The sequence below is a fragment of the Haliaeetus leucocephalus genome, unplaced genomic scaffold, assembly GCF_000737465.1.
Source record: "Haliaeetus leucocephalus isolate CR32 unplaced genomic scaffold, Haliaeetus_leucocephalus-4.0 Scaffold238, whole genome shotgun sequence".
Lineage (NCBI taxonomy): Eukaryota > Metazoa > Chordata > Aves > Accipitriformes > Accipitridae > Haliaeetus > Haliaeetus leucocephalus.
Genome location: NW_010972674.1, coordinates 154869 through 164516, shown reverse-complemented (window position 1 = coordinate 164516; position 9648 = coordinate 154869). Strand labels below are relative to the sequence as shown.

The window sequence follows — 9648 nt, the reverse complement described above, 5'->3', positions numbered from 1 at the left end:
CCTGGGGCCGCACAGCCGTCGGCGGGAGCCTGTGGTCCCACATCCCCCAGGCCGGGGGCAGATTGGGGAGGTGGGATGGGTGGAAGGGGGCTGAGGGGGCAGGAGGAGTAGGTGAAGTGCAGAAGTGATTCCAGATGAAGAGGAGGTTTCCAGGGGCCCCCCCCCGCCCCCCCCCCCACGGCAGAGATCAGTCAAAGGAGATGAGCTGGGCCTCTCCGCTGCCCTGGGGCTGCTGCACAGGGGCAGGCGCGGGCTGGGGCTGTTGCTGCTGGGGGGGCCCTCCAGCAGGTGCCATCTGGAACAGATGAGGCGGCTTCATTAGCGAACGCACCCCTCTAGGGTGGCAAGCCCCGCCCTGTCCCGGGCCAGGCCAGCAGCACTCACCTGTTGGTAGAGGGGCTGCTGCCCGGGCAGGTAGGACTGCTGGGCTGGCAGGCTGCTCAGTGCTGCTTCCTGGCCCGGCAGGGCAGACATGAGGCCCTGCGGGAGCAAGGGGGTGGTCGTCAGAGGGGCTGGGGGATGCACAATGGCCACAGGGCAGAGGTGAAGGCCCACAGCCTCCTCCAGGCCTCCCCCTTCTGTGCCACCATGGAAGGCTGCACAGGCTGGAGACCACCCACACCTTGTCCCCCCACCAGCGCCCAAGAAGGTGCCTGTGCGGCAGGGAGTGCTCACCTGCATGCCGTAGGGCTGGTACCCCATGGAGACTGACTGGCTGCCCATGTAGCCCATGGTGCCCGACTGGGGGGCCTGAGAGATGGCCGGGATGCTCTGCGACTGCGAGGCTGCGCTCTGCGGAGGAGAGGCTGGTGAGAGGTGGCGCAGGCAGCGATGGTTCATCTCAAACCAAGGCCCCAGGAGTGGCAGGGCTCTCCCTGCTCCATTAGAACCAGGGTGTCTTCTTCCCTCTGCACCATGGGGAGCCCCAACCCACTCCCACAGCAAAAGCAGCAGCAGATCCGGAGATCTGGGACCAACCAGCCCTTTCTCCTTCCTGCTCGGAGATCCCATCACTGAGCTGGGGCAAGTTGCACCAGCCCCGCAGAATGCCCCAGCCGACTGCGAGCTGCTCTTCCCTCACTTGCCTGGTAGCCCTGTGTTGGAGTTGGCTGGTAGGATGAGTACGCCGGGGTGGTGGTGGGCACCGCCTGCCCCTGCTGAGCCGCCTGCCCGCTGCCTGCCGTCGGCTGGTACATATAGGCGTTCACCATGCTGGGATCTGGGGTGGAGAGGGCAGAGACTGAAGCAACCACCTTGAGCTCAGCCTCCATCCGCCTGGGATCAGCTGGCTGATGTACCTGTCCCTGTAACAGGCATTGCAGTGTACGGCCCCGTGCCCCCTTGTGTTGCCTGGTTCATGTATACGCTGTGCATGGGAGAGCCCTCCACAGAGCCGGCCGGGCTGAAGGTGCCAGGGAAGCTGGTGGGCCCAGAAGGCTGGTAGATCACCCCACTGGCTGCGGGCATGGCCTGGAGCTGTTCAGGGAAGATAAACAACCTTTAGGCCACGTCCCCTGGGACCTGGCAGGAGGGTCTCTGGCCCAGCAGCCGTACTTGGGCATAAGGCAGCGAGAAAGCTGGCATCTGGGCTCTCATCTGGATGGTCTGCTTCTGCTGTTCCAGGCGCATCTGCCTCTCCTTCTCCTGCTCCTGCAGTCGCTGGATGGCCAACTGACGCTGCATCTCCAGGTACTCCTATGGCAACAGGGATGTGACAGCTAGAAGCCAGGACACCGCAGCATCCCCTCCTGCCAGGGCAGCCGTCCCTGCCAGCTCTGGGCTGGCCCAAGGTGCAGGCAGGCCTGCTGGCTGACGCGGTCCCGAATACCCTGGAAACACCTCCCTGCCTTACCTGCTTCTTCTGCCTCATGATCTCCAGCTTCTGGGCCAGCTGGATCTGGCGCTGGCGCTCTGCCTCCTCTGCTGCACGGCGCAGCTTCTCCCGATGCTCCTCCCGCAGCGCGTTCAGAGCCCCACGCGCATCCCGGATCTGGGCCAGTTTGTCCTGCAGGCCTTCGTAGTACACTGGGGAGGGAAGGGACAGCCTCAGGGACCCTCTTGGGGCAGAGCACACCGCGCTGGCTTCTCTCCAGAGAGGCTGTGTCATGGGAATGCTGAACCCCAGTGCTGGGGGAAACCCCGGCAGCCACCCGCTCCTCGCCAGGATGCCTGCCCACGGCCAGGCAGCTCCCACGTACGCCTGCGCTCGTCCAGCTGGTTGAGCAGCTCCAGCAGCTGGGGGTGCATGTTGTTGATGGACTGGAAGAGGGACAACACGGCAGAGTCATTGGTGATGCTGCGGCCCCGCATGTGGTTGCTCTTCATGCGGTTGACAAACGTGGTGACCGCATTCTGCAGTGCTTTCAGGAATTGCTCATGGTTCTCCTCAGACTCTCCGTTCTGGTACTGCTGCTGGAAGGACAGGGCAGCCAGTCAGCCTCAACTCTGCTGTGTCAAGAGCCAGCAGCCAGCCTGCAGAGCTGCGTGACTGGGCTGAACGAAGGAGTTGGGCGCTTCTCACCCCTCAGAAGCTGCCAAACACAGGTCCAGGCCCCCTCTTACCTCAACAACACCGAGTGGGGCAGGGTGGGCTTCCCCAGGCTGAGCAGCTGGCTCCGTGAGGGACAGAGGTGCTGATGGGGTGGGGCTCTTGCGAACCTCCTCTTGTTTCTTCTCCCAGTAGTTGCGGTTCAGGTACCGAGCCAGCTGCCAGAAAGAGAAGGAAGATGAGCATCACAGTCCTGCCAGGAGTGAGCCTGTGCCGTGGACTAGTAAGGCCTGGATCCTTACCTCCGGGTCAATGTCCTCAGCCAAGGGAGCAGAGGAATTCTGGAAAGAGACAGACAGGGAAATCCAGTTCAGAGAAACCACAGACCCACAGCTCCCACACAGACATCCTCCTCGGACCTGGCCATGCACAACCACCAGAGCTGAGCACCAGCAGGAGACTGAAAAGGGACAGCTGTGTCCTTCAGCCAGACACATGCTGCAGCTACAGGAAGCAGCAGAGGCACTTAAATGCTGGCTGAAAACACAGTAGTGCTGTGAAAGAGCAAGGGACTGAACAGGGCAAATATTTTCTCCCAGAACAGGGACTAAATCTGACCCAAACAGGGCAGACTCGGGCTAGGAAAGAGGTCTGCGTCCAGCCACTTCACATTCAGGGGCTCCCGTGAACGTACCACGGGTGGGGAATAGAGCGTGCTGACCGGGGGAGCTGATGATGTGACGGGTGTGGGCTCAGCCTTCGGGTACATGGCGTAGGTTGTTTTCTGCCTCTGGAAAAGAGAAAAACCAGTCGACTCAGGGACTGTCCAGACTCCTCCAAATCACCCAGTCAGCAACAAACTGGGCACACTGCATGGACAAGGCTCCTAGAGATGGCCAGGCACAGCCAGCAGACCCAGCCTCATGCTTTGAGCAATTCCCTCAGGCCAGTGTGCCCCAGGGCTTGCAGCTTGGGCACAGCCTGGTTCCAAGATTTGGGACTGTGACACAGCACGTGCCTGGCTCTGCTTTCACCTTCTCATTCCACAGGCCCCGTGACTCACTCACACCAGGACGCACCTACAGATCTGTTACCGCGCAGCTAGGAGATGCCCAGCACATCTGGGCTGTATGGCAACAACCACTCCCACACGCCAAGCAGGACACAAACCATTCTCTCCTTCTCCTCAGCCTCTGACTGAGACAAGGCAATAGCTAGCTGGAGCTCTTCCTCCTCTTGCAGAGCTGTCTCATCACGCTTCGGAGGCAGCTGCAAGAAGAAATATGAGGAGGTGGTCAACAAAGGGATCAACAAGCATGTCAGGATCACTAGATCACCTACAGGGCAGCCACTCACCTGGGACTGCTGAGAGAGGGGGCTGGTCAGGTACTCGGGAGGCAGTTCAGAGGTGGCAGCAGCTTTACCCTCAGCTTTCCTGTAGTCAGAAAGAGGTGACAGTGCAGACTGAGCGCTCCTTCTTCTGCACTGGAGCTCCAGCTCTGCACAACACTACAGCTGTAAACCCCGTTCCCTGGAAGGAAGAGAACCCAGCCCAGCCTGCACAGCTCGGGAAACCCTCGCTCTGGTCTGCAGAAAGGTGGCTCCACGCCAAGCTTCTCCCCTCACAGTCCCAGCTGTTGCAGGCAAAGAAACACACCACAAAGGGTACTGACTTGTTGAGATGCTCATAACAGGGCTCGCAGACTCTCACTTCCTTCTCGATCCCAAACTTGGGGATGGTGGAATACTTGGAGGAGCATTTGCCACAGAAGATCTGCCCACAGGCCCTGCAATGATGCTGCAAAAGGTGGGAGACATCAGTGCAGTAGCAAGATACTCCTTCGCCATTAGACAACATCACTCAGACACTCTGGGCACTTCCCTGCCGGTGGCCAGGGAATGCGGCCCAGCCCCGACACACTTCCACACAGGCTCAGGGAGTCCTGCAAGTCCCAGGGGGCTGTGCAGGACCAGGGAACCCAGAGGGACAGGAGTGGCACCCACCTTCCGTGTCACAACACCAAACTGCACTCGACATCTGTGACACTCCTCAGCATCGACCCAGTCTGGAGCCTGTCAGGGTTAAGGAAGCTTGTGTAAGGAGGGGAGGAAGGCCTCGAGGAAAGTGTCTCCACTGAACCTTTCAGGAGCTCCTACGGCTAACCAAGGTGCTCTCATGAACGGGGGAGACTGGAAGCATTTGCAGCTCAACAGGAATTTTTAATCCCCACAAGTTATCTCCTTGCATATTCCTAGAGACTGTGATACTTTCCCAGTCAGCAAGAGATTTTCTAGGAATGTGTCTGCACAGCAATTGCTTTAGCAATGCCCTGCTGCCATGTTCAGACTGCCAGGCTGCTGGAAGGCCACTGAGTAGGGTAAGATGAGACTAACTCCCTGACCTGCTCAATTCTCCCCTCCGTCTGGTAGTTTTAGGCTAAATTGCTGTACACCACCCCAGAACTGCCCGCATGACAGCTGGGAGCACTTGTGTACCCAGCAAGGTCTCTAACCTGCAAGAAATGGAGGAACGCAAGAACTGAAGGTTTAGTAGGAAGGGGACAGGAGAGCAAGGTCTGTCCTGCAGTGCCAACTCCCTCCCCACCAGCAAAGCTCACCCTTTCTGCAGCAAACATGGCATCGCTCTCTTTGAACTCCGGGAACACATGACCTGTTGGGAGAAGCGAATGTCCTGTTGTGAAAGGGCTCCTCCGGCACAGGGAGGCTGTGGTGCCTACAGCCTTGTGCCGTAGATCCCAGCCACACACGTCAGACCCAGCTCAGCACACCTGCCCTGACCATTATCTTACTCTGACACAACTAACAGCAATCTTCCTCCTGCAGGAGGCCAGAGGGCAATGCTCATGCAGCACTTGCTGCTGTCTGCGAAGTACAGGGCTCTCAGCCACTATCTCGAATGCACAGGACAATCCCCTATTGGTTTCCCTTACATACCTGTAAGGGACATCAGGGCCCTTTGGATAAGGCTTATTTCTCAAGACCTTGAACTCAGCATGGGGGGAAAAAAGCCCGCTGCACATGCAGGCAGGTCTTTGAGTCTCACCCCTTGAATGGCAAGAGTGTGGCAACACCTGCTCGGCGGGGGACCAGGACCTCCAGGCTTTGCCACTGCCTGTGGAGGTGCTGGTGCACAGAAATAGAGGCAGAGACAGCAGCACATCCCTTCCCTCGCCGGGAACACTGCTATCCCCGGGACAAGAGAGAAAGTGCCATACTGACACTGTCAGAAAGCAGCAGCGTGGACCCATCCTGGAGTACTAATGAAAGCCTGACAGGAAGGAACCGCCCCACGTAAATCTCTTCCCAGAGGACACACTGATTTGCTGCCAGTTTCTGAAGAACATTTGCAGCTCCTGCTTTTCAGGTCTCACTGCCAACCTTTAGCTGCTAGCTGGGCTGGAGGCCCAGAGCAAGGCAGCCCCCGATCCTGGGACAACGGGGCTGTCCTCTCTTTGCAGCAGGATTCAATCACTCCAAGAGGTTCATCAGGTATTGGGCGCCAAGAAAAAGCTCAGTACTGCAAGTCCAGAATTTGCTAACACCAGGCAGGGTCCTGACACTCATTCCTTCTCCTGCAAGGCTCCTCCAGAGCAGAGCTGCTTGGCCAATTGTCCACCCACCTTTGCCCACAGAGTCCTCACCTTCGACCTTCATTATCTGATAGGTGTCCTGCACCACCTTGTACTTGGGCTCATTGCGGAAGGCGTGAGCCCAGGCCTGGATAAGGTACAGGATCTTACTGCGGACACTTGTCTCCACTTGCCTCTGCACAGAAAGGGAGGGGAGGGGGAAAAAAAAAAATCTAAGAAAAAGACCCTGAGACCCAAAGGACTGTGTGAATCCCTCAGAAGAGGAGCCAGAAATACCATTCAGGGAAAGAGAGACTTTAGAGTACTTGTGCAAGGTAAGAGCCATCAGAAAGCTGCAATAACGACAACTCGCGGCAAGTACTACATACTCCTTCAGCTTCCCCACTTCCCCCCTCCAGCACAAACAAGAAAATGTCCTTCACAGCAGCACAGACCAACTTGAAAAGGGGTGCGGTTACAATGCTTTGAGCAAACGCCCACAGAGACTTGCTCAGCCGCTCCCCGGGGCAGGCACAAGCACTGGCCTGCCCAACGTCTCTGTTCACCTCCTCACAAGAGTTGCTCATCCCGCACTCAGAAAACTGAGGAACCTACAGCTACCCAGCTGGGCAGAACAGCACAGTTGGCCTCACCCAAGAACTGACAGGGCACCACAAGCTCAGAAATGGAGGGTATCGGTACCAGGCTGTCAGCACCTCCAGCCCCGAGACTCCTGCCCAGGAATACGTAAAACTACCTCGGGATGTGACGCAGAAAGGACAGCTGGGAAGCCTGCCCTTTGGAGGCACGGGTGGTTGTATCACAGTTCAAGGAGCCAGAGGAAACTTGGCAAGCCTGTTCCTATCCCAGCCAGCCTCCGAGAACAGCTCTGTCATCAGCTGACCAAGTCATCGTGCATTCACATGACCAGCTGCTCCAGAAATCCCCGGGGAACCAGAGGAGCATTGTCAAGCTCCTATTTCAGCCGAGAGCTCGGCCCACACATTATCACTTACTGACAATTGCTGGAGCTCCAAACTTCTAGAAGATTTGGCAAAATCCTGCATTCCACAAATGTCACAGCCCTGAACCTCATCAGAACAAAGACTGTTTCACCAGCACTGGACATTCACAAGCGGCAAAGTTCCAAGTGGAGGAGGAGAATGGGTCCATGGCAGTTATGAAACTACTGAGGCAGACAAGGACTGGAGAGAACGACAAAATCTCTTGACCTGATCTTATCTGGTCTCCTCAGTGCTCAGAGTGGCTGCACTACTACACCTGTCCGTCACATCGTGGCAGTGTTCCAATCTCAGCAGAACATCCTGCACAGAGACCGAGTCAGCCCTAGCAGGAAGGTGACAGGAGAGAGACACCCTGCTACAGTGTGCAAGATGATGGGACTCGCACAGCTCATTCACCAAATATCTGGGTCACCTGGTCGTCTATTTCTGGCAGAAGATGGAGGCTGCAAGGAGGGAACAGCAGTGTTCCCACAAGCTCTTGTCTGGGCATTGCCGTTCCGGGGCTGGGAGCTGGAGATAAAGTTCCTATTTCCATTTCACTTGTGGAAGTCCCCAGTCCAGGACACATGGAGCTCCTGCAGGCATCACAACAAACTGGCAAGCGACAGCTTGTGACAACAGCTTGTCAGTGAAAACAGCCAGGTCTACATCCTGCAAAGCTCCTCAAACAATTCCACAGGCCAATGAAACGGCCACGATAAAGAGGAAGCTTCTGCCAGTTTTTACCTTGCTGCTCACCTTCCTGCGTGTCTCATACTGTACTATGGGAGGGAATTCACCTCACTGCTGCTCAGGTCCTTGGTGCAACTGCCAGACCATCACCTCTGTTTTCCTTTGCCGACTCAAACCAAGCAAAGTGTTGCAGCCAGGAGCATTTACCATGAAATGGTCTAGGCCTTCACAGCATATGCCTACCCCACTTCACAACATAGCCAAACATTACCTTTGCTCTCAGGACATGTTCTCTCCCTAGCAGGCACTCCTTAGCACCCTACACTCATCCCTTCACACCACACAATACAGTTTGCTCTTTTCTGAAACGCATTTCCAAACAGCTTCCCTTCTGTTCCTTACACAAAGGGAACGAAAGAGAGGACATGCATATTTTCTCCTGCAGCTGCTTCTTTTCCAACCTCACTCAAAAACGATGGTAAAATAAGATCTACTTACCTTGAGTATTTCCTTCAGTTCCTCCATAGTCTGTTTATTGGCCACCTCGTCATGGACTGTTTGGCCACAGTTTTTCACCACTGACTCCATGACCTGCAAGGGTAAAGAACACTATTAGCCCGCTGCTTTCTTCCTTCTCTGTGGCCTGCAATGAGTCCCAGCACATGTTACAGGTTACTGCAGCCAGCACACCAAGATGGGGGCACTACTTCAGCAATGAGTCGCATTAGGGCAGCATCAGCCAAGCCAGAGAAATCCACACCACCACCCTAGAGAGTAAGCTATGCTTCCACTGTGCGGTGGCCTTTGTACCTCTGCTACGCAGAGACAGACCCCCAGGGACAGTGTCTCAAGTTCCAGCTTTGTCTGTTCCTAACTCCGAGACAGAATTAAAGAATGAAAACTATGGCCTGCTGATCCATCATGAAAGAGCCAGGAGGAGGCAAACTCCAAGCCGCAACTCCGATGCTCCCTGAGCAGGGCAGGGAACGCTGTGCAGACTGTGTAGCCCAGAAGGCAAGCTTATAAAAGACGGGAAGTTCCCTGGCCTGTGAACCAGGCCCCTGCAGTGCTTGCGGTTTGTGCTGACATTACCTCCAGTGCGTAGAGTGCCACGTGGGGATTCTTGTCATTGACTTTCTTCTTGATAGCGTTGACGGCGTATTTTGCTCTGGGTAAAGAAAGAGAGCACACATCCTCAGGTAATCAGGAATCTGAGCGGAGATTCCGCCTGCTGCTGATAACCCACTAACCCCCCCCCACCCCAACAAAAGGGTACAGTTCGCTCATGGTCTATGCAATTCCCTTGAGGCAAACTAGGAAGAGAAGGAATAAGCGCGCTCAAGCTTGAGTATCTCCGAGTATTTCAGGCCAGAGATAACCCGCAACTCCCGAGGTCAGGGAAGCACCTCAACACATTGGGGTGTACTGTACTGCCTTTCCAATGCTTTTCTGGAAGGGGATAACAAGACGCATACTACTACAGGCTGACAGGTCCAAGACCCTCACGCTTCGTCTTGCGAAGACAAGAAGAGCTGCGCCTGTAGTGCATCCAAAAGCCAAAGAGCACTTACTGGGTATCTCCCTGACGGATCATGTCACAGATCTGCAGGATGGATTCCCAGTCCGTCTCCAGCAGAAGCTGGCTCGTAGCCTTATCTGCAAGGAATAAACCCGTCAGGCTGCTTTAAGCACTTCTGCTTATCCCGGTTCCGCTCCACAACCGCTGGTGTGTTTGCGGGAAAGCTCCCCCGGGCGCCGGCGATGCCCCGGACCCGAGCGCTGCTGGAGAAAAATCCCGATTTTCCCCGGAACGCGCCAGATCTTCCCCTTCAGGCGCCCCGGGGCGCTCAGTAACCTCGGACCCGCCGCTCCG

General features: G+C 56.4%; 2 protein-coding genes across 4 annotated transcripts in view; one reads left to right on the top strand and one right to left on the bottom strand.

Moving 5' to 3' along the window:
• Nucleotides 1–31: 31 nt before the first annotated feature.
• Nucleotides 32–9648, bottom strand: part of HGS (hepatocyte growth factor-regulated tyrosine kinase substrate) — a 28184-nt gene continuing 18567 nt past the window's right edge. Inside the window, exons 2-21 of one of the 3 annotated variants that reach the window (XM_010568091.1) lie at nucleotides 9347–9431; nucleotides 8868–8943; nucleotides 8274–8366; nucleotides 6151–6274; nucleotides 5107–5159; nucleotides 4493–4561; nucleotides 4162–4286; nucleotides 3845–3923; nucleotides 3659–3757; nucleotides 3183–3278; nucleotides 2791–2829; nucleotides 2563–2706; nucleotides 2199–2412; nucleotides 1853–2025; nucleotides 1555–1695; nucleotides 1299–1476; nucleotides 1086–1219; nucleotides 676–792; nucleotides 385–480; nucleotides 32–295 (exon numbers count right to left, since the gene is read on the bottom strand). In XM_010568091.1, coding sequence (XP_010566393.1) covers nucleotides 188–295; nucleotides 385–480; nucleotides 676–792; nucleotides 1086–1219; nucleotides 1299–1476; nucleotides 1555–1695; nucleotides 1853–2025; nucleotides 2199–2412; nucleotides 2563–2706; nucleotides 2791–2829; nucleotides 3183–3278; nucleotides 3659–3757; nucleotides 3845–3923; nucleotides 4162–4286; nucleotides 4493–4561; nucleotides 5107–5159; nucleotides 6151–6274; nucleotides 8274–8366; nucleotides 8868–8943; nucleotides 9347–9369 — 2181 coding nt within the window. In that variant the 5' untranslated portion in view covers nucleotides 9370–9431 and the 3' untranslated portion in view covers nucleotides 32–187. Of the gene's footprint in view, nucleotides 296–384; nucleotides 481–675; nucleotides 793–1085; nucleotides 1220–1298; nucleotides 1477–1554; nucleotides 1696–1852; nucleotides 2026–2198; nucleotides 2413–2562; nucleotides 2707–2790; nucleotides 2830–3182; nucleotides 3279–3658; nucleotides 3758–3844; nucleotides 3924–4161; nucleotides 4287–4492; nucleotides 4562–5106; nucleotides 5160–6150; nucleotides 6275–8273; nucleotides 8367–8867; nucleotides 8944–9346; nucleotides 9432–9648 lie in introns of those variants that run through there. The other 2 variants (XM_010568092.1, XM_010568093.1) reach the window with 2 other exon arrangements.
• ARL16 (ADP-ribosylation factor-like 16) overlaps nucleotides 9537–9648 on the top strand; it is a 1344-nt gene continuing 1232 nt past the window's right edge. The window contains exon 1 of the mRNA XM_010568129.1: nucleotides 9537–9625. Within this exon, the coding sequence (XP_010566431.1) occupies nucleotides 9537–9625 (89 nt within the window). The remainder of the gene's footprint in view (nucleotides 9626–9648) is intronic.